Source organism: Anolis sagrei, chromosome 3 (assembly GCF_037176765.1).
Source record: "Anolis sagrei isolate rAnoSag1 chromosome 3, rAnoSag1.mat, whole genome shotgun sequence".
In the NCBI taxonomy this organism is placed as follows: Eukaryota; Metazoa; Chordata; class Lepidosauria; order Squamata; family Dactyloidae; genus Anolis; species Anolis sagrei.
This window is the reverse complement of record NC_090023.1, coordinates 49769106-49794057: the sequence shown is the minus strand read 5'-3', so window position 1 is coordinate 49794057 and position 24952 is coordinate 49769106. Positions and strand designations below refer to the sequence as shown.

The 24952-nt window shown below is 37.5% G+C and overlaps 1 protein-coding gene across 1 annotated transcript; it reads left to right on the top strand.

Moving 5' to 3' along the window:
- The first annotated feature begins 23382 nt into the window (after positions 1 to 23382).
- LOC137096556 (uncharacterized protein PF3D7_1120000-like) lies at positions 23383 to 24468 on the top strand. The gene has a single exon (XM_067466227.1). It carries the CDS (start codon positions 23383 to 23385, stop codon positions 24466 to 24468), a length of 1086 nt encoding a protein of 361 aa, XP_067322328.1.
- Positions 24469 to 24952: the final 484 nt, after the last annotated feature.

Genomic DNA, 24952 nt, shown 5'->3' with positions numbered 1-24952 from the left:
CTGCGCCATGCAGGAGTCAGTAAGGAGACTGCAGGTTTTACTTGAAAGGGATGGATGCCTCATTTGCTCGGCTGAGCTCCTAACTAAAAGGGGCAATTTTCTCTGAAGTGCTGAACAGGCAGCAATTCTTGTTCTCTTCAATAGTGCTACTTGCCTGCAGAATGCTTTTGAAATCAGACCAACATACTCAACCTGCAATTCAGCATACTTAATGTAAGGCACTAAAGGACAATGTCTATTCAGGAACACTTCAACTCAAAGCTTTCCCAGACATACAAGCACATCCACTAGTACATGAAACATTACAGTCATGCATATATAAATATCTTTTCCAGCTCTCATTATCCAAAACCCACCCCTCGTAATTCAAACTCTTATTGATGACCAGTCATGGAATAATTAGACCAGACACAGAAAAATGGGTTAAATAAGGGCCATTTTAGTTGACCTATAGCCTATTATTTTGCACTGAGCCTGAAAAAGCACGAGAGAAACTTGGTCTCCTTCTACACAGCTGCCCATAATTTCTCCTTTGAACTGGAATATATGGCAGTATGGACTCAAATAACCCAGCTCAAAGCAGATATTGTAGGATTATCAGCCTTGATATGCTCAGTTGTATGGCTGTGTGGAAGGGTCCTTGATGTGGATCCATCTGAGAGCAAATGGCAACTCTAGACAATCTCTTCAACCTTTCTTTGGACGGAACACCTAAGCCCCAAGGGCAATCTAATGATTGGATTGTTTTCCAGCCAGTCATACTGAAATGTAAACCCCAGAGCATTCCAACCCAAATCCCAGGATTCTATAAATAAAAGCAAACCCACAGGTGAAGCTCAGTGGTAGACTTCTTCTCCACCTCAGTTCCTAGGACCTAAAGAGGCCATTTAAGAGTTCTGCCCTCCACTTAAAAGAGTGCCAAGGTATACACAAGTGTCATATATACCCCCCCCCACCCCTCACTATCTACTAGTAGCAGCCTATTTACAGACACCAAGCTCAGCCAATTGTCTGTAAATAGGCTGCTACTAGCAGGTAGTGAGGGATGGGGGGTTATATGACTTTTTTGTATACTTTGGCACTATTTTAAGTGAAGGGTAGAACTCTTGAGTGGCCTCTTTAGGTCCTAGGAACTGAGGTGGAGAAGAAGGGGTTTAAAATTCCCTTGCTTCTCCCCCTCCCCCCAAATGGTATATTTATTTATTTATCATGTCATCCGCAACCAGAACATTGTATTACATTTCTAACAGAACAAAACAAACAAAGAGATTAAAAAAAACACAAATTTTGCAAACTCAAATGGGATGAGTTTTATAGCAATCTTGGCTTTCAGATATTGATATTTTCCCTGAATTAAAAAAAAAGTATTACAGGGAGGGTGGAGAAAAAGATTCCCCATGTGAAGAGTCCAAATGCAGGCAACAATGAGTGAAAACCTGAAGAGAAAAAAGTGTGATGAGAAAGCAGAACTTGAAACAGGATGATTGGGGATCTAACAGTGCAATTTCCTTTGCTAGACAGATGGTCCCCAACACTTCGCAACACACATATGATAAGGACCTAGGAAAAGGGCAATGTATACAAAATATATTAAAAGATAATCAACTAAAACATTAGGAAGAATGCCCTAGTGGTAAGAGTGTCTGACAGCAAAATATGCTGCCCCAGAATGTGGTGGAGTTTCCTCTGGAAGTTTCTGGATTGAGTATTTTTGCATGGCTGGAGGTTGGACTAGATGGGCCTGTGGGCGGCTTCCAACTCTATGATTCTATGAATACCATGAACATTTCCCATACATGCATTTTAGAAAAATTGACATAAATCTCTTATTTTATTTCTCTAATTACTGTCCTTTTACAGAGAAAATCCAGTATCCAGTGACTACTTAAGAAGTGAATATCCAGAACTGGTACCTGAGAAGTGTGAGACTACAGCTTTGAGTGGTACATAGGTTATAGGGAAGAAGGGGGAACTCTTTTGAGTGCCATTTATGAAAACTAGTCAACACAGCTTTTGTAAATTTTTATTGACAGACAAAGCTATGAAAAGAAAAGAAATAGAGTAACTCCAGTGACCTGGATACGAAGATATTTGCTCTTATTTTCTGGTTCAGAAATGTCTCATAGGAAGATGAAATGTTACTATCAGTGATGTGTGAGATGAGTTTGTGACCTCCATCCAGAGTCTAATAAAAGTTTCACTATCTGTTCTCCAAGGTATCCTCTCCTCTAGTAATGTTCAGTAAACATATTTGCTGGGAATGATGCAAAATAGAAATAAAGTAATAAAATGTCTGTAAGTGTGACCAGTGTGTGTGGAATGAGGGCCTCAATGACTACTGGAATAACAAGGTAGTTGACATATCTTATTAATCTTTCTGTGATTACTAAAAGGATGAGAAGGTGGAGGTTTTTTATTCACCTTTACACCTTCCTATTCATCATTAAGGTTGTTGCTTAAGCAGACCAAGGGGTAGCTTGGATTGGCAAACTTTGTTCTGGCTACACTTTCTGATTTCAAAATTCAGGGATATTAACGTAATTTCCATATAACCAAGATTGTGAATTTGGATGTCAGAAATCAATCACACCCATTCAAAATCTGCAAGCAAAAAGGATGGAACACATCTCTGATGTACTACCTCTTTTATACCCTTCCTTCAAGTTTTTTCATCTGTAGGAGGAAAAAAATGGATAGGAATATAATTTTCAGTATCAACTTCTTTCACATTTCCCTGACTTCAAGTTTATCTTGACCCACAGTTACATAAATTTGAAATAAAATGTATGGAGAAAAATCTATACATAATTCCATATACATTTCTTCAGTAAACACACAGTGGCTGATATCCTGCTTTTTAATCCTGACCAGGATATAGACCAATTCAATCAATTTTTGAATGGAAAGTAAACCCATAAGCAAAGCCCACTGATTCAATTGATCTATCCTTGTCAGCACTAACAGGGGACTTTGATGTTTTGTAAGCATGAATTGATATTAGGGTGGCTACTAATTTCAGTTCTTCAACTTTGTATACTGTCTTTTGAGATACAGTTTGCTCAAAGATGTTTACAACATAATATGACAAAAGAATTGTAATTAGAATACTGTATGATGTTGATTTCTATGCATATAGAGAAAATGAGAACCAGAATCAATAAAGCACCAATTAAAAAACAATGTTTTGATGATTTGACTATGACCTAAAACAAAATGAAATATTTTAAAGCTTTCTGAGTTAAGATTTAAAAACAATTTTAGAATAAGAGTGGAAAAGGTAAGGACCACAATATGATTGGTAGCCATAGCCCAATTTTTTAAGTTTTGCAACACCATTATCATCCATTTAAAAAAAAACACACACACCAGATTATTTTTAAAAACTGAAAAGACTTCACAATGGCCCCAAACCTCAATTTGCCATTTTTCTTGATATTTTCAAATGCTGACCTCTAGCATACTTGTTGCACATACAAAACAATGAATGTTTTATATAATTTCTCCAAATATACAATTTTATGTGCACTTTCCCCACATATTTTATGTACCATTCTGTGTTATGAACCAGACTTTAAAATTCTGAAAAGTGTATATTTCAAAATGCAGGAACATTCCAGTTCACTAGCATATATGAGACAGATTGGAATTTGGTAAGTATTTCTGCAACCTGGACATGACATTCATCTTTTTTTCCTTATGGTCATTTTCAATGTATTTCCATTATAGCAATGTGAAGCAAGGGGGGAAGAGACAGTAGCATTCTGTCAAACTTGTGCAAAAACTATGAGAAACACTGAACCCCACAGATACAATGGAAACAGTGTGTGCCTTATTGAAACAAAGAGAACATAAGTTTTTCACAGCCAGATCTCCAAATGCCATCGATTACATTGCTTTGATGATAGGATGTCTAGATTTTAAAATATTTAAAATGTTTAGCTTTATACAAATAAAGTTTGGAATTTTGTGTCTTAGTTGTAATTATTTCTGTTCTAAATGTTGAGATTTCGAGTACAATTTACCAAACATCTTGCTTAAGGGATGAACAGCTAAATGTCCTTCAGATATACTTTAATATGACAGTTTGTTTATTTCACTGCAATCCTTTGTGAGCAAAAGTTCCTTATTGTGTGATCTCAACAATGCTCACACTGCAATCCCTAGTTACTTTGTGACCATATTGAAGGCCATCTGGGCAGATTTTTCACACATAGCACATGGTGTACAAAGACTTACAGATTTTCCTTTTCATGGTGGGTTTAAATCCCTCTCTGTGAATTCTAAAGCATCTGATTATGCTAAACAGTGAGAGAGAAACACCCCACCCTAGTAATTTAGATTCACATATTTCTAAGAACTAGTTCTGTTCAAAGACTACTGGTTTTGTGCATGATTCCACGTGATAAATATAATGGAGCACATAAATGTTAATATTTAAACAGGAAAATAAAGTAAAACAACTGAGGAGGAGGAAGAAGAGAAATAATTGTTATTCACAGTGTAAAGCACATTTCACTATGTGACCATTCCTTTAGCATTCTAACATGGCCATAGTTATCCATGTTATAACATTCAGGTTAGATTCATACAATGCACTCTATATGAGGTTGTCTATGTAGACCATATGTAAACTTCAGTTGGCTCACAACACATCCCTAGATAGAGCTGAGATAAGTTTCAAACTTGGGCAACTCCCAGAGTCTCCTCCCCATGTCCCCTCAACAATAATAGCTTCTGCTTCATAGGCCACTAGAAAATAATATATTGTCTTGGCTAGTATTTTAAGAATATCACTGGACACAACTCCAGAACTATTTTCAAAGTGTTATTTATGATTGCTGAAACTGTTAAACAAAGTTGGCAAACTGCACCGCTAGGGTCACTTCTAAATCTATCTCACTAGGTAAAATGTTTGAGTAAGAGAACGGTGTGAGTGAAAATTGGAGAGAAAAATACTTTCCACTTGCCAACTGCAGGCAGACATGTTTTCTTAAACTCTTATTATTTGCTGCTCTTTTATTGTTCTTAAAAATCATATATTTAATGTGAAGTATTGTCTGTCTTGAGAATCTACTTGAAAAACATGATAGAAGTATTTTAATTAATAGATAAATTTATTTCATTGTTTGAAACATGTGTATCACTTTTTAAAAATGGCTTGGGATAGAGAAAGCATGGTTGGACTTTGATCAAGAGACATTCGGAACTCACGGGGAAAGAAACATAATTGGTATGATTCAAGAATATACAGAAACCACTATCTAGTGACAAGCAATCAGGGGTGCCATAATTTCCATATTTAGGAGGTAAGCTATAACTCAACCTTATCAATTGATACAGGAGTATCTGCTCCATTTAATTCGTAGATATAAAATTTAGTTAGTAGCTGCCCCATTTAGTGAATACATATACATATATATATATATAGAGAGAGAGAAAGTATTTAAGCCAACCCGAATATAAACTGAGGCATCTAATTTTGTCACAAAAAACTGGGAAAATATATTAACTCGAGTATAAGCCAAGGGTGGGAAATGCTGCAATTACTGGTACATTTCAAAATAAAAAATAGATACCAATAAAATTACATTAATTGAGGCATCATTAGGTTTAATGTTTTTAAATATTTGTATGAAACAGTAATTTAAGATCAGACTGTCCAAGTCTGATTAAACCCTTATTCTAACCTTCTTCAATGTAAATGGGCTTACTTATTCTTTTACTTATCCTTCCAGTAATAGAGTAAAATAATAAATTTAATAAAAATAATAATATAATAAAATAATGTAAATGTAATAATAACAATAATTATAGAGTAAAATAATAAATATAATAATAATAAATAGAGAAAATAAAAATAAAATAATAATTAATGGAGTAAATTAATAAATGTAACAACAACAACAACAACAACAACAACAATGAGTAAAATAATAAATAACTTTGACTCGAGTAAAAGCCGAGGGTGGCTTTTTCAGCCTTAAAAAGGGGCTGAAAATTTTGGCTTATACTTGAGTATATATGGCATATAGTGCATTAGTTAGTATAAAACACAACCTTAATCGTGACTAACTTCAGAGTCATTGGAATAACTTTCCAAGAACCCTAATTGTTTGAGTACTTGGGGAAAGAAACCATCAATAAATATAATCACTTTGGATAAGGTTTCTGTTGGCACTAAGACAAACATGGGAGAAAATATTGAAGTGGGAAGGAAAAGAAATATTATAACCTCATTTCAACAAGTGGCATGGTTATTTCATGCTAATTAAGCAAGGCAGCAGGACTGCTAGTCCAAGAAATAGCTAAGTGCCTTGCAGGGGGCATAACACTACAATGATGAGCTTTCCAGTTCATGCCACAGCATGTGGGGGACATTGGATAGTGCCCCATGTGACGTGGTGCTAACTTAAATATATTCCAAGAAATATTTTAAACTTCAAGGCACACTTCCTTCTATGTGCATACTGAATCAATCTCATAATTAGCAAAGTTTCCAGTGAACGGGTGCGATTCACAATCTTTCAATGGATAGCAGGGCGTTTCTGCAAGGAAACATCAGAGAGAATATTGGCCAAAGACTCTGTGAAGAAAGCCTTCAAATTTCAATTTCAATAATGATATATTTCCAATAGCTGAAATTAGTTCAAGAGGCATTTCAAATTAGGCCTCTGTTGCACAATAATAGAACCTTAGTTCATTTGATTTTTAAAAAGCCATTTTTTCTCTCTGAAAGGGGAACCCTTCCTTAATGCTTCTCTTGCTCCTTGAAGCACATTTCCTTCTCAGATTGGCATTGATTTCATGTGAAGATGAGAGGTCAGTCCTCAAGGTAATATGCCTGATGCAGTGTGGTGTTGAGCATTAATCAGTTTGCTACCAGTTGCCATTTAGATTAATATTAACAGAAAGAAGGAAAGGAACAATTTCTGTCCTGTTTGTGAAGGGGTGCGATCTATTCTTATTTCCGTCTTTGAGGAGTTTGGTATCGCTAATGGAGCTGTTTTCTGTAAAACTGTACATTTCACAAATTAAGCATTGCGAAAATACACATACACAAAAGTATGAATGATCCAGTCTACTTCCACTTTATTCATAAGGGCATGTATGTGCATAGCTCTCTGTGTACAGTTGTATGTAGATGACAGCATTTTTTGCAGATGAATGCAGAGAAGGAGTTGTTTGTGGTTTAGAATATAGCCATTTCTCTACATGTGCTGGGGTTAGGGGCCCAGGACCCAGAGAAAGTGGGAAATATGCAATTAAAAAACTACAATGCTTTTACCTGAAAGAAGACTTCTCTAGCAATTTCTAGATTCTCCAGCATGATCAACCTCTGCCAGAAGATGATCATATTGGGCAACTTAGAGATTCCTTGCCTCATCACATTTGAGCATTTATCAACTTTAATTCACTTTAAATGCTGAGACTGCCTCCCGGAGAATTATGGGGCTTGTAGTTTAGGGAGGGGCCCTTAAACTGCTCATCCAGAGAAGATCTGCTGGAATTCAAGTGTGATGAGGTTACTAGAGAGGAATCTCTAGTTCCTCCAATATGTCTCTATGGTCAATTTCTGGTGGAGGCTGACAATAGAATAACACTGGCGAACTTTAGGGATTTGTACAGAAAACATTTTACTCAAATCTGTGAATAATCAAACCTGCAAATTTGAAGAGCTAACTGTATTTTGAGTACAAAAGAGAAGGGTTGGTCCTGCTGTTTCTCTGCCGGTCTTGGATATGAAGATTTCATACTCTCATTTTCACTATCTCAGTTTTGGTTTAGCTTTCTTATTCTGTCATTTTTCAATATATTTTGTGTTTACTGTTCCTTCCTATACATTCAACTCTCTGAGACTGCCTAACCTTATGCATCTCCACATTTGAGCCTTCTCATTGTGATATGTTGAGGGAGGGCAAAATAACACCATTTTGGAGAAGCTAGAGGCATCTGGACCAAGGCCACCTTTTGTTGTGTTTCACTTCAATCCAGACCATAATCAAATCTCTGACACTTCCTATACTCTACCTAGCAGAAGTCATCCAAGAAACAGACAAGATAAAGGAGGAAGGAGAAGGAGGCTCACACATACTTATTCACTGCTGCTATGGCTTATGGGGAAGCTAATGAACTGCAGTGCCATACACCCCTTTTTGCTTTCCACCAAATGTCTCAAAGTACTCTACCACATGCACCGGCTATCTGTCTCCCAGTCCTCCTTCCTTCTCTGGTCTTGGCTGCTCTGTCAACAAGCAAAGTACACATACAAACAACTTTACAATGAGTCAGAGAGTCCTGATGTCAGTTGTGAATGGGTGGGGATAAGTGCCCAGCTTTAAAACAATTTCAGATATGAAAATAGAATTGCCCCTGTCCTCCTCTGATGATGCTCTCCCTGACATTTGTATTATTCATAGGAAAACATCAGCTGCCATTCTGATATCTGACACACTTCACATTGGGTACTAGGCACTAAATTGAAAGCATTCCTCATCATTCACTATGCTGCCTGCACATTACAGTCCAACATCATCTGAAGGGCTGTATCATTTCTACCCATGATTTAAAGAGTGATATAGAGGATAAGGTGCTGGGATGTGTGCCAGTCTTAGTCCTAAAGTCAGGGATGTGTTCTATAAGCATATTGCATCTGGCCTTACTCATCTTTAGAGTGTGTGTGTGCATGTGTGTGCGTGCACATGTGTATACTGCAGGGTCTCCTTTCTGGAGCTTTTTCATGCTACACTCTTATAGCATGATGATTCCACTTTATTTGTCATGGCAACATTCTGTAGAATCCTGGGATTGGTAGTTTAGGAAGAGCTATTTAGAATTATTTGCCAGAGGTCTCTTCCACCTCACTATACTACAAATATAGGATGTTGCCAGGATGGTCAACAGGACTTAGTAATATGTGTATAAAATATTTTGGGCACTTTTCAAAGGGCCTTTCACAATTTATAAGTATTTATTTATTTACAGTATTTATATTCCGCCCTTCTCACCCTGCAGGGGACTCAGGGCGGATTACAATGTACACATATATGGCAAACATTCAAAGCCAATTTAACATACAACGTATACAGACATATACAGAGGCTATTTAATTTTTTCTGGCCGCCAGGGGAGCTGTCGCTTTCATCGACCATCTGCGACACTGATGAAGTACTTCCGCATTCCCTGCATGCTTTAGTAGTGGTAGCTGATAGGTTCATCTCTACCAGGGCAGAAAATCCATTCTTTTGGTAGCTACTCTGGGTTTTATGGGGTTTTTCCTGGTGCCTGACTACTATCAGAAATAGAGCAGATGTATGTGGACTGGCCATACAAGTAAGAGTAGATATGCACTCACATTTGGCAATAGATCCACTGGCTACCTCTGCTGTGCCAAGGCTCTGAGAACAAGAGGACATACCTGTCTTCTGATAGGAGACAGACAAAGAAATCCATTCCAGACCCCTTTACGAAGAAAGAAAGAGCACTACAAAGCAAGTGAGAAGAGAGATTATTCATGCTTCAACACTAATTACCTCTTCATACAGGGCTAGATTTGGCAGGAAATGCAGATCTAACCCCGGTCACCCATAGAGCTAGCTGGCTCCCATCAAATGACATTGTGCTGGCTTCACGGGTGCAAAGGGGCAGAACAGGCATGCTGCCGCCACCCTGACAACACGGGAGGCTTCCCGTGTTGCTCAATCTATGAAAGGAAGCCACACACTTCGTGCACTCCACGCTTCCCCCTATGTGATCACTCTCCTGGTGAGGCAGCCAATGCAGGTGAGGCATCGGATGCCAGATTCCCCATGCCTCACGGCAAAGCCTTCTGCCACTGGCTGTCTGATGAGGTGGTAACAGAAAAGTGCCCAGCATAGATTCAGTGCAGTTCTTGTATATAATATTAACCATAAACTAAATATCAGAAACAGGCATTTCCATCCAAACAGAAAAAAATTGATTAAGCAGTATCCAAAACACAAATTAAAAATGCCATCTTTGTCTTGCTCCAGGGGCAATATGCCAAGGCAAAAATTACATTTTCCTGATTGGTTTCATTTTCCTAGAGAAAATAAATCAAGAAAAGTTACCATGAAATCATACTACCAATGTGCTTCAGGCTGCTAAAAGGAAATGAGAATGGATGTGTCATATTTTGCTGGAATAAGAAGGGAGGGAGGGAGTCTCTTCCACCTATTTGAAGAGATAATCATTAAAGCCTTCTTTTCAAACAATCCAAAATGAAAAGAGATGGAAACAGTGGTGTTTGGCAAATAGGGACAAATCCCTGCAACCTCTGTTTCCAAGATTTTCATGCAAAACCAATAATCAGTATTCAGTAACACTAACCAAGCAGTTAGGTGATAGATTTCAAACTATATTGTTTCCTAATACAAACTGAGTATCCCTTACTCACAACTCCACAATCCAAAATTGTCCCCAGGGTTTAACTGATATAATGACACTTTTGCTTTCTAATGGTTCAATATATACAAACTTTGTTTCATGAACAATATTCTTAAAAATATTGTGTAAAAATTACCCTCAGGTTATCGGTGTAGTGTATTTATTAAACATACATTAATTTCATTTTTAAACTTGGGTCGCCTCTTCAATATAGCTTTCTATTTTAATCCAGGATCACTAGAAATTACTGGGAACACTCTTTCATCAACCAATTGATAGACTGAATGAAAGAGTGCTCCCCAGTAGTTGTCTATGAGATGTGGTGCAATATCTTATCAAAACCCTTACTAAAACCATGATACTCTACTTCAACAGCAATTTCCTGATCTACAAGCTTGTAGCTTTATCTGAGAGAGAAAGAAAGAGGTGAATGGGGGAAGGGAAAGAATTCATCAATTCTTGCTTTTGAGAATCCCATTAGAGCCTCTTAGTACTCTCAGTGTCACAGATTGGCTGTTAATTTGCCCTAGAACCATTCCTGGTACTGGTATCAAAATGACTATTTCGTAGTTGTTCAAATCCCATGTTCATCTTTCTGAAAATCAGTACAATATTTACTTATCTCCAGTATTCAGGGACCTCACTTGCCGTCCAAAATTTCTAAACATTCTCCAGCTTTAATTTTAACAGATTCTCAACAGAGGCTGCATGATTACATCTGATATTACTTTTGGATGTCCTTCATCAAACACACTTCACATCTGATTCTGGTATCTGGTTTCCAATCTTATACTGTTCTTTATGCTAACAAACAGCTTTAACGTTATAAGTTTAAGAAACTCATGTTCTTTTAGACACCTCACCAGCTCTAATTTGATGTTGCAGAAGCACTAAGGTAGCCAAGAGCTAATGGTTGTGCAAGAGGTTCTGGTGGCCCCATTTCTTCCTAGAACTGATCACAGAAATAGATCAGAGAAATAGGGGATCTTAGACATCTAACTGGATATCATTATTCTGCATCTATCATCAGCATTCCAGTTGCCTAGAGAAGAAGGAAGGTATTTAGTGATGAGATGGACATTCCAACAAAATGAGATTCTGACTATCATAATTCCCTCTGCCTTGATGTGCTACAGGAAATAAGAAGATCTTCTTGCTCCCCTTTCACTTCAAAAGAAGACTTATGAATTCTGTGGGAAAATCATAATGTTAGATCTTTACCCACAGAAAGCATTGCTATTGTGGAATCCTGTTTAAGACCAGGAGAGGTAAAATATGAGCAGTGCTAAAGAGATTTTCCCATTCAAATGCTTAAATTCTGTGGCTGATGGAAAAGAGCATATGGACAGCATGTTAAATTACCTTAAATATAAATGCAACCTCTGATCAAATTCTGTATATGGATGTGTGTGTGTGTATGCATATATAGAAAGAGAGAGTTATAAATATATAAACTGCAAAAAGTGGGAAGCTGTGGTAACATATGTGTCATTCACTTTTAATAAAACAATGGAATGGATATTAGAAGATGTAAGGGGAGAGTAATAGGATCTAATGTAAAACATCTCTAAGAAGAAATACTAAATGTGACCATCAGCCCCAAACCTATTTTCTGTATGCTTGAATAGCAATTGAATTGGTGAAGCAGGCAATTGGAACATTGTGAGATGGAATGGGAAATGAAATTGCGGGTAATGGTAGAATGCCTGAACTATTAAATAAATATTTCCTAACTGCACAGTCAGAGTCGGGTCATCCAAATCAATTTGCAAACTGTTCATTTCTAGAGATTGAAGTTAATGGCAAATGCATCCTAGAAGACTGATTCCCACTTAAATTTCTTTGCCTGCCTAGGTACACAAATAAACAAATTACATATTTTAAAATATCTGGATGAATTTCAGAAAGTGAATTTGAACTTGATTATGCTACAGTAAGCACACCATAATATTTTATTTATGATATGTATATGCTGGCCTTTTCCCAGTAAGCTTAAAGCAGTAGATATGGAGGATATCTAGTTTGCTCTTCACAAAACTATCATCTGAGGTAGATTAGGATGACAGATAGTATGTCTGTACAAGGACCTTCATAGCTGGATGGAAATGAAGCCAGATTTTACCAGCCTTCATCTAAGATTGAAATGTAGTTTCAGACTGCATTATTCTATGGCATTATGGATAAGGCTAAAAAGACTATGCATTGCTTTATACTTGCAGTTATTTACTTTTCTAAATATATTTTTATTTTATTAAATAGCATTCATCTGGCTATGAAGACTTTTTATCAAAGTATAAGAATATTCTTATACTTTTTATCAAAGTATAAGAATATTCTTATACTTTGATAAAAACTTTTTATCAAAGTATAAGAATATGAAACATTTAATATGCAGGCATGATCAGGAAAAAAGTAGAATGCATTTTCCAAAATTTGTTATGCACTGAAGACATCTTTCAGGCTTCAAGAATGTCACTCTGTAAAATAATACAATATAATTAAGCTGGTACTTTGGTTAATAATAATATCATTCTCCTTGTGGAGTCTAAACTGTTCTCAAGGGGCTAATTAATTGTTTTGTTAATTGTTTTGGATAATCATTTCAAAATAGTCATGGGCAAACAATATGGAATCACGAAGAAGGAACACTAAAGACAGGCTTTGAATTGTATTCTTTACATTTGGATAAATGTTTACTGAAGACAAAAGTTAAAATTGATTTTTCATGATAAATGACGGAAATAATATGGCAGAAAATGCCTGTGTAATATATATTTTTCCTGTGTAATGCTAAACACCCAAATGTTGCCACTTTCTATATGTACTGTTTGCATAAGAGGACTGCTGCAAAGCCACTTTATGTGTCTTTCTTGTTTTACAATAGTCCAATTCCCCCCTACATAAGAATAAAGGTGAACCACATGCATATTCTCTACTTATTGATGAGCTTGGAACAACCCCTTTGAAACCAATCAATTTGGATGACTAATTTGTCCGTATCGACATATCAATGAACATGCTTTAAGTGTGAAAAAGCCTGGATCTATCTGACAGAGGGGGTTTTTTTTGTATTATTCAGACATCACTCATGAAACATTACAGACATAACTTTTATCTCCCCAAAAAGGTTTTGTGCATATCTATAAAGCCTACATCTCTGGGTCTCCTACTGTTTCCATATCAATATCTGGTCTATTCCTGCCATTATTTTAAAAGGATGGGATCTAGCTCTTTCCTTGCTCATGTTTCCATGTTTCAAATTGTAGGCATTTGTTGAATGTATTTTCCCACTCACCAAATCACGTTGAACATTGTTTAGCAAACAATTCAAATGTGTTGGTGCACTTTTCTCAATGTCTCCATCAACGTTAGCCAGAACTCTGTCCATCAGTTCTTACACATTAAGATGGTTCCTTAAGGAAAGAGTTAGACATTTTGACATTTTGTAGAATATCCACATTCTGACATTTTGACATTTTGTAGAATATCCACATTCAGTTCAAGCTTGTGGAAGTGGCGTTGCTCTTGCACAATGTACATACTAGTCATGCACAGCACATGGATATGAAAGCATATGGTGCATGAGCATTTAACTGTGCATTTTCTTGCTCATTTGATGTCTTGTTTCTTTTGTCAATGTTCCATTAAACATAAAGAATTGGTGAAAATATCATGACTACTCATTTCATAATGAAAATATAGAAATGCCAATTCATAATCATAGAAATAATCAAACATGACTATAGTGCAGGTAAGGGCAAACCCAGGCCCAAGGGCCAGATCTGGCCCATTGGGCTCTTTCCTCAGGCCCTCCTGTCTCATCATCCTATCCTTCCTTCCTTCTTTTTCCTTCCTCCTCCCCTCCCTCTTTCTCCCTCCCTCCTTTCCTCTCTCTCCCTCCTTCCCTTTTTCCTTCCTTTCAACTCTTTTGTCTTTCCTTTCTTCTCTCTTTCCTCCCTCTCTTCCCTTGCTTCATTCCCTTCCATCTTTCTCTTCCTCCCTTTCTTCCTTCTCTTTTTTCCTTCCTCCTTTCCTCCTGGGGGATGTTTAGCTGGGAGAAGAAAAGGTAGAAATGGAACATGAGAACCATGTTTCAAGATTTTAAAAGGTGTCCCGTTGAGAAGGGGAAGGAAAACTGACATTCTGCACAAGGGAGCAATGGTTTCAAATGGCAGGGAAAGAGATTCAACTGAAAAGATAAGGGAGAGCTTCCTGAGAGTAAGAGCTGTTAGAGAGTGGCACAGGCTGATTCGGAGAGTCTCCTTCTCTGAAGGCTTTTCTGCAGAGGCTGTCAATCTGGAGTGTTTTGATTGTGCCTTCTTGCATGGCAGGGGATTGGAATGGATGGCCCTTGGGGGTCAAAATAGAGGTGCTTGCCATCAAGTGTCCTAATCTGGGGGTGGAAGTGTGTCAACCAGTCCTGGATGGGGATACACTCCCCCTGAAAAACTATATTCACAGTTTAGGAGTGCTACAGGATCCATCTCTCGAATATCAGTCCAGGTAGATATGACGGTCAAGAGTGCTTACTTCTAGCTTCAGCTGATATGCTAGCTGTGCCCCTTCAGATTTAGAGCACCTGAAGATGGTAGTGCATGCACTGGTAACCTTAAGATTGGACTTCTGCAATGCACTTTATATTGGGCTACCTTTGTACCAAGTTCAGAAACTCCAGCTGGTTCAAAATACAGCAGCCATATTGGCTACAGGAACATCTAGGAGTGAACATATTAAAGTCACTCCACTGGCTGCCAATTAGTTTCCGGGTGAAATACAAAGTGTTGGTTTTGACCTTTAAAGCCCTACATGATTTGGGTCCAGCTTACCTAAAGGATTGCCTTCTCCTGTACAATACGCCCTGAAGACTGAAGTCCTCTGGGGGGCATGTGCTCCAACCAGCCATAACCCGACTGGCAACCATCACCCTGTTCATTGGCTGTCCCAAGACTGTGGAACAACCTGCCAGAAGAACTCCAACAGCTAAATGAGCTCTCGGAATTTAAAAAGCATGTAAGGATCTATCTCTGCTAGTAGGCCTACCCAGACCGTCTTTAAGCATTAATTTTAATTTTTTAAATAAAAATTGTTTAATTTCTGTTTTGTATATATTAATATGTATTTTATAGATATACGTTTTGGTGTGCAATTTTAATAGAGATACATTTTAACATGTGTATTTGTGGTGTCTGTGCAGTGTTTATGTGTTTTAATTGTTCTGTAACCCGCCTTGAGCCATGAGGAAAGGTGGGTAAGAAATATTATTATTATTATTTGATACACAACATGATTAATATATAACAAACAAGATCACATGTTGGACATTTCCCAAATGTCTAGGACTATGTGACATATTGGTGACTAATGTGTGCAGAACTGAGCAAGTCCTACATGGTTTGGGTCCAGGTTATCTAGAGGATCACCTTTTCCTGCACAATCTACCCCTTAGATACACTGGCGGACACTCCCTTCAGCCAGAACCTGACTGCTGACCGTCACCCAGAGGATCTTTTCATCAGCCACCCCAAGATTGTTGAATGACCTGCCAGAAGATTTATAGAAATGTAAATGTTCCAGAATAATGATATTTATGACCGCAAAGTAAACATGTTAACAGAGAAAATGTCTACCACAGATTTTCACAGCAGATTACAAAGAAGAAATTCTGAAAAAAGGTTCAACATGCAGCAGCTCTTCCACTTAACAGTCCATTTCTTCAAAACAAGTAACTTTATATAGTGTAGTCTGTGACTGTGAACAACTTGTATTCAGAAAGGAATACATATTCATGATATTGTATGCCCTATATAAAAGCAGCAGGGAGAAAATACATTCAATGTTATTTATTTTAGAAATGGACAGCCACAATCAACTGCTTGAATGATACTGATATATTTAGTTTGACAACATTAAAGTGAGTGTAGATTTTAATAGTCACTCTGGGTTGTGCCTTATTGAGAATATGGATGATATTCAAACCAAAGTTATTCCAGAAAATGCCATTATATGTCCCAACATGAAAAGCTTCATAGAAAAGTAACAACTGGCAAAGAAAAATGGCTAAAGTACCAGCATATGTTGGAGAATTCTCAAGAAGAATACAATATAAAAATGAAAGAATAATATTTGAGAGAACAATATGAATTCCAATTGTTTTCTTATTTACATTTGTTTGAAAGATTATTTAAATTAGATCTAAAATCTAAGTTACTGAATTATCTAAGTATAAATTTGAAAAACAACTATGTATGAATGATGAACTAATGAACTGATAAAATGTATACACTTCTATTAGGATTTGAGATGGAGGATGAACAAGTGAAAGAATGTATGATGAAATGCACTAGAAATTTTGGAGACATATAGAAATGGAATAACAAAAATAGATATAGTCAAAAGGTTTGAAATTTATTCTGTATTATGATCTTAAGGATAATTTTATAAAATGATACATTGTTAGAACTCATTATTGTTGGCTATCATTTAGCTGGTGTAATATCAATCAATTGACTAATACTTGATGCATTCTCAGGATGATTTACAAGAATTATAACTGCAAAAAATAGTTAGTAACTGTCCAAGTCAACTGTAAGACATACTGTGTTATACCCAGTGGTACCTTTCTGTCCTCTGAATATCACAGAATCCTAGAGTTGGAAGAGACCTCATGGGCCATCCAGTCCAACCCCCTGCCAAAAAGCAGGAAAATTGCATTTAAAACTAGATTATTCTGAGCTGGAGATCTTCCAAGCTTCCACTGGATACAACCCACTGTTTCAAAGACTTTTTAAAATTTACTTTGTTTTATACCCTTCCCTCTCTCCCTCATTGAGGGACTCAGATCGGCTAACACTTGGCAACAATTTGATGCCTTTCAAAGCTAGGGCAATACAAACTCAAGATACATATAAAGATGGAAGAAAAAGATGTAATGATGGATTAGAATACATTTCTGAAAAACATTTATAAGCCAAATAAAATGATACAAAACTCTTCTCATCCAAAACTGAAGAAAGAGACAGATGTAAACAGAGACTTAAGAATAATTAATATTATATCATACTAATTCCATGGGGAAGTGTGGGTGGGATTTGGGGGTGGGAGGAAGGATTGCTAGACAGAGAAGAATAGTCCATTTTATGAGGAGTGGGAGTTGAAGGAGAACCATTTCCCCCACCCCATTTCATTATTCTTTCTCCCCACTTCCCATTTCAATAACAAGGATTGTTTCCACAATGGCGACATGGGTGGGGGGAATAACAGGAAAACAGGGGGAAATGATTTTATCCCATTTAAACCACCCCCCTAAAATGGATTATTCTTCTCTGTTTAGCACCCCTTTTGGCCTTCACCCAGATAACAACAACAACAACAACAACATGATCGGTTTTCATAGATGATTTTACCAGCCCTGGTATGTCAATTGCTTATGTGTGATTAGCAATCTCCTAAAGGAGAAATTATAATTGCATGGGTGTACCTGGTTAAAATTCTCTCCATAGTGATGAAAAATCTGATTGAAAAGTCACATCACATAGTGATATAGAGAAGCCAAATAAAGTCAAAGATTGACTGAAGTCTCCAACCTATGTGTGCAGGATTATAGGAGGCAGAACAATCTTTCTTGTGCACGAGAGTACTTTAATACACTACTCCTTGCTCTAAAGAAATGTAGCCTGTATGCATTTAGCTTCAAGTGAAGCTAAAAGAAAAAAAAATGCATTGTACAAAGATTTTCAAATTTTGAAAAAATACAATCTCTCTTTTGATTGATTCAATTTATTAGAAGACTAAAGGATAGTGGTAGGGAATCTAATGACTAAAACAGCTGATATTGCTCCTTTGATACTATTTCTTTCTAGCCATACCTGTACAGCAGGAAAATCCTATAAAGTTATTTCTCAAGGGCATATCTAGAATTTATATTTCATAGAGCTCACTGCACTGGGATGAACTTACACCCAAGGGTATATTTCTGTGCATTTTGGAATTATTCTGTGATAAATATTAATTCCAGCGTTGATATTTGTATATTTATGAATGTTGGATGATCTCAGGAAACAGAAAGTGGATCATGCCATGCTATAACCGTGTAAATAATGTGTATAAAAATGAAGACTGGCAAGAAAGTGACCTGTTAGAGGAAATGGAACGTCAAATGGCTTTTCTGTGCGTGATAGCTTCCTGAGAGGGACAGGTGGCAAGCCAACTTAAAGCACCAGCACTTCACCTCTGGAGACCTTGCTCAAGTTCAAAGACAAGTCACATGTAAAAATGAATTTGTTGGTCTCAGTGAATGCCCTTCACTGCATAATTTGACAAGATTGGCAGGTGTCACCTGGGAGACTACGGATGGGTGAAAAGGGGTTTCGGAGATCTTGACTGAAGCGTTGCCTATAGGAAATAGAGGGACAGATTTGTGCATCCATATTCTGTAGCAAACCTGGGAAAGTTCCATTTTCTGTCACATAGTGTAGAATTCAATTTTACAAAGATGTTGCTGGGGGGGGGGGGGTGTATAGGTATGAATAATTGTTTCTCTGAAAGAAAAAGCAAACAAGGTTCTTTAGTATTCTTTAACATATTTATTTCATAAAACCAAAATTGTAATATCAGACAGAATAGATTTCTTCTCCCTCTCTCTCTCTTTCTCTTTGATGCAACAGAGCACCAAAATGCACTAGTTCTAGATCCAGAATAATAAAAGATACATTTACTTGAGCCTTAGTTCATGAGAAAAGAAAGAACCAAGGTATCATAATTCCCTGTCAAATGATCATGAGAATCACATCAAACCAAATAAAGAGCAAACCAGAGATGCCAGCCATATGCCAGTGGGAAGCACACAAGCAATACATGATGCAAAACATTATGCAAAAGACCACTTCTGCTCATGTTGCCTGGCAAATGGTATTAAAAGTAATACAGTTTCTGATATTAGATATGAAATGCTTTCACAATGCATAGTCATGAGTCACTTTGCCATCCCTTTTTTCAGAATTCTATTTCAGAGACATCAAAGTTGGTGGTCATATCTCACAATGGTTAAGTTCATAGGTTAATTCTGTCATGCCCCCATTCTAATTTCCAAATACATAAAAACATAACAAACGTTGTGCTGGATCAGATTAAATACCGTATTTACTTGAATCTAGTGTGCCATCAAACCTAATGCTCACCCCAATTTTCAAAACCCTGAAACCAAAAAAGCATATTTGCTGGCAAGTGTAATGAGAAGCTACAAAAATGCACTCTTTGAAATTTGTGCAAAAAAGATGTGCATTACAGTTGCTGCCTGCTTAGAGCTGCTTCTTTAAATACCAAAATGTTAGGACAACAAATCTTCCAGAAATTGAAAAAAACAAACAAACAGAGAAATACACAACCCTTCCCTCAAGGAGCATCTCCTATTTATCCTGCCTAAGCTTCCTTGGGTGAATCATGCTATAGAATGAATACAGTCTGACACCACTTTAACTGCTCTGGCTCAATGCTATGGAATCCTTCTCTGCCAAAGGGGGCTAGTGCCTCTCCAAACTATAAATCCTAGGATTCCAAAAACTGAATAATGGTATTCTCCATTTTATCAGACAGCATACATGCTTGCAGTATAGTTGTGTCTTAAGTGATTCCAAAGTCCTTGGGTTAATCTGAACTAGAATTAATGCAGTGTAACACTATTTTCATTGCTATGGTTCAATGCTATGGAATCATGGAAGCAGTAGTTCACAAGGTCTTCAGCTTTTTCTGCCAAAGAATGCTGGTGCCTTACCAAACTACAACTCCCAGAATTGCATAGTACTAAGCCATGGCAATTAAAAGTGGTGTCAAATTTCATTAATTCTGCAGTGTAGATGCATTCTATGAGAGCTATGCTCAGGTCCTAGACTTTAGCCCCCAAATCTTCTTAGAGCTGCAAAAGGGAAGCACAAGCAAATCTCATGGAAAACTTCCCTGACTTATTGGAAGGAATTGCAGAGACTAAATACTCCAAAAACAATCACCCCCAATAAATAGTTGTGAAGCAGGGGAGAAAGCCAGGGAGGGAAACAGGTGCCATTTCTCTTCCTTGGGGGATGAAGGGGAAATTGCTTGAGGAAGGGAAGGGGCACCTTTCTCCTCCATCTCTCAGCTGGGAGACAATCCACTGGGAGAGGAAGGAGCAAAGCTTGGGGAGGGAAGCAAAGGCACCTTTTGGTGCACAATTGTAATGCTCCATAGAATCTAATGCACATCTCAATTTTGGCTTAAGCAATTAAGCCAAAAATGCGTGCATTAGAATTGAGTAAATATGGTACTCATTCGATTTAGCATTCTTTTTCTACAATTACTAATCAGACAGACTTTGGGAAGCCCACAGGCAGGAGATTATAACCATTTTCTTCTTGTTTCTCAGAGGCATGCAACATATGATACTAAAGATATCTGATAGCCTTATTCTCCAAGACAGTAGCTATCCATATTTTCAACCATTCAGATTTTTTTCCATGTTATACATAATTTTCTGTACCTGGGGAGAGCTGATGTCTCCTGACATTTGAAAACCTGCTGCCTAATGTCCAAATGTCCCAGGAAAGGGATCTTATATTTGTATACCAGCTCCTCTTGATTTTATAGAGCTCCCGATTGCCTGGAACAATTAAGCTCATGCATAAGAGGCTAGAGCTACTTTTCTGAACACCAGGATCTAAAAATGAAAGGGCAGAGTCAGTAACATGAATGTTGCACATGGTGAAGCAGATGCAGAATCTGACTTTCTTCACATTTGATTGTCCAGACAGAGAATCACTGGGCTATGATTCAATCTGTATTTGGAATCAAGAGTATTTAGTTCTTGGCTGTTACTGATATTCCCCAGCAGTAAGAAGAATCTGTATTCACCACTGATCACAGAACCATCAAGGAAGAATATCAATTAACATTATGGAGGGTAGTCCACACAGAGCATGGCTCTCATCTACAACACTTTGGGCACCTCTACACTGACCACTTAATATGGACTGAAAACAGTTTTTAAAAAACTGCTTTAATGATACATAGAACACTCATTAGAGGCTTTCAACTGAGAGAAGCATAATCGAGGGATACTCCAAAATAGGAACCATAATGTGCATCAGTGTGCATAGGTGAAACCACACTGCATGGTGAAAACAGTTGAAGAATGGATGCTCTGGCATGTGCATTGTGGCAGGGGACGGGAGCTTTGGAAACCACAAATATTGCAGAACCTAAAACCAGGTCAGAATCAAACTCTCCAGGACTTCCGGGTGCGCAACATGGCGAGGAGACAGGCGCCTTAGTGCTGCGGGTGCCGGCTCGTGCCAAAACAGCTGGGTAGAGCAAAAAAGCTCCCTTCCCTCTTGTGGATAGAAGCGAGGGAACTGCGAAACCACAGGTGGTTCGGCCGACGGCCCCAAAGAGGGTCTTCTCCTCAAGAGGAGACTCTCAGAAGGGCCCGGCAACGTCCACCAAGGTACGGCGGGCTGTGGCGGAGCCAACAGGGATCCTATTCCCTGCATATCCTCGACCTGGCGCACCTTTTTAAAGCACAAACAAAGAAGAAGAAGAAGGAAAAGTAAGTACAAAAGGGGTATCCAAAGGAGGTGGAGGAAAGCCCCCCTTGAAAACCAGGCCAGATACAACTAATCTGGGCTGCTTGAACAATAACAAATTTCACAGAGCAAAATAGGGTACCGCATCAGGGCGCTACCCAAACAACGCGGAGGTGGGGTGGAAGCCCCTTAAAGTCCTTTAAAGCCCTTTAAAGTAGGAATTGGAAATTGGAAAAGAGTAAATTAAACAACTAGAAGAGTAGATTAAACAACCAAACAACTAAACAACTAAACAACTCAAGGCAAACTACAAGAAGATAATAGTAGAAGATAAATGAACATTACGACAGAATAAAAAGGAGGACGGAGAAAGCCGAGTGGAACGTAAATAAAAAAAAACTTAATTAATGAAGGAGAGATATTAAATATCTAAGAACCCTAAGAACCCCAAAAGATCACTAAGAAGCGGGAGAAAGGAAGAAGGACAAATAAGGGTTAAATAAGAAAGACCCACTGACCTTGGAAACAGCATACTGTTGTGTCTTGGGAGGAGGTGAAGGGGGAGGAGGCGGAGAGCGCGGCGTGGAGGAGTGAAGGACGCAACACAGAGGGCGAAAGCCACGCGGAGCACAGAACGACGCAAACAACGCGATAAAGAAGGGCATCGCGAGAAGGCCGCACGGAGAGCTGAGATCCCGCAAAGCCCCACGAAGTCTCGCGAGAAACGAAGAAAGGACCCAGATAGCGCGAGAAAGCCCGAGAAGACAGGGAGAAAGAGAGGAGAACGGGAAGCAACAAAGCGAAGGACCACGAGAGGGCGGAAAAGGAGACAGCAGAGAACAAATAGAAGAAGCAGAGAAGTAGGAAACATAAACAAATAAACGGAGGGAAACAAATAAACAAACAATAATAAATAATAAACAAATAAAAAATAACCAATAAAATTGGGAAAAATAAAGAAAAACAAAAGAAAAATAAAGGGAAAAGGACAATAAAAGACACATATATTTCGAACTAAATAAGCAATTAAATAAACATACAGTAAAAATACAATAAAATCCAAGGGAAACAATAAAATCACAACAAAGATTCAACAAAAATAAAAATAATAATAACAACAAATAACAAACAAGGACAAATTGAGAGTAACAAAACAAATACTGGGACAATAACTCAGAAAATAGATGTAACTCCCCAACACCCATCAATTTGAAAAAAATAAAACAACCCAAGAAGAAGACATAAAATATTACAATCGACCATATACCCAAATAAACAACTCAACATAGTGAAAGGGAAGGAGAAGAATAAAGCCAAAAGGATATAAAATAATAACAAGATAAAAGTTAACAAGCAAATTCTCCCGAACTCCCTCAACTTCTCAATTCTCCCAAATTCTCTCTAGGCACTCCAGATAAAGTAGAGAAAGATGACAACACCAAAGATGAAAGAAGGAAAAGACACGAAAGGGATAGCGAGAAAGGGCTCGGTCTCAGAAGAACCAAGTGTGAAAGAGATGCTAAAAGAAATCATCAAAGAACTACAAACAGTAAAAGAAAACCAAGAAGCGCATCAAGAAACAACAAAAGAACAAACAAAAAGTCTGAAAGAAATAAAAGAAGAAATGAAAGGAATGAAGGTAGAAATAGCATTGCTTCAAAGAGAAATAAAAACTCTAAAGAATGAAAGAACAGAGATGCAAAAAACGCAAGAATCCCTAGAGAGAAAAATAAAAATCTTAAACTTAGAAAAAGAAAAAGCAGAAGAAAAACAACTACAAACAGAAACAAAAGAGATGGAGTACCAACTACGACTAAGGAATATCCAAGAAGAGCAGGGTGAGAACATCAGAGAAAAAGTAAAAGAGATCCTGGGAGAATTGATGGAAAGAACGAAACAAGAAATTGAGGACCAAACAGACAGAATCTTCAGAATAAACACTAATTACGCAATAAGAAACAGAACAGCGAGAGATGTGATAGTGCATTTTGTTAAAAAGACTCAAAGAGATGAGGTTCTGAAGATAAATAGCAGAAGAACAGTTTTCTACAAAGGAAAAAAGGTCATAATACTGAAGGAAATACCAGGAATCATATTAAACAGAAGAAAGAAATACAGCTCTCTAGTGGAAGAACTTAAAAGACAGAAAATAAGATTCAGATGGGAACGGGGAGAGGGCCTAATGGCCACATACCAGGAAAAAAAATATTGGATTACAAATGAAGAAGTAGCAAAGGACTTTTTAGGAAGAATCATAAGAGAAAAAGGAAAGAAACCAGAGACCGAAAGGGAAGGTGAGAAGGAAAGAAAAAGAGCCCGTACGGAATCGCCAGAGAAAGAAAATCTAGACGCAAAAAACTACAGGATGGACATTAGCAAAGGACATGACACAACAAACCTAAACAAGGTAGAAGAGGAGATAGAAGAAGAAACGGAAGAAAAAGAGGAGGAGGAGGAAGAAGAGGGAAGTAAAGGAGAAGAGGAAGAGGAGAAAAAAGAAGAAGGAGAAAACTAAGGAAGAGACAAAGGAGGGAAACTGGAGTCATTAAGAATATACTCGAACAATATTAATGGTTTTAATTGTAAAAATAAAAGGAATAAAGTGTTTAATAGAATAAAAAAGAATCGGTATCAAGTGATCACTTTTCAAGAAACCCACATTATGCAGAAACATACCGCTCACCTAGTCAACGATAGGTTAGGAAAAGCGTACTACTCGTCAGCGCCGGAAAAAAAGAGAGGGGTGGTTACCTATATAAATAAAGATATCCCATCATATCAGGCATTTAGAGACGAAGATGGCAGATACATAGGAGTTATAATAGTAATAAGAAATAAAAAAATCCTGATTTGTAACATATATGCGCCTAATGATTCAAAAACCAAATTTACAGAGAAATTAAAAGCAAATATTAACGACCAAGAATTTGACCATTTGATTATTATCGGCGACTTCAATGGAGTAATCGACAAAATTAAGGACAGAAGCAATAAGGAAA

Bases quoted from the DNA above. Each gene is read 5' to 3' on its own strand.
- LOC137096556 (XM_067466227.1), top strand. From the start codon at position 23,383: ATGACAACACCAAAGATGAAAGAAGGAAAAGACACGAAAGGGATAGCG.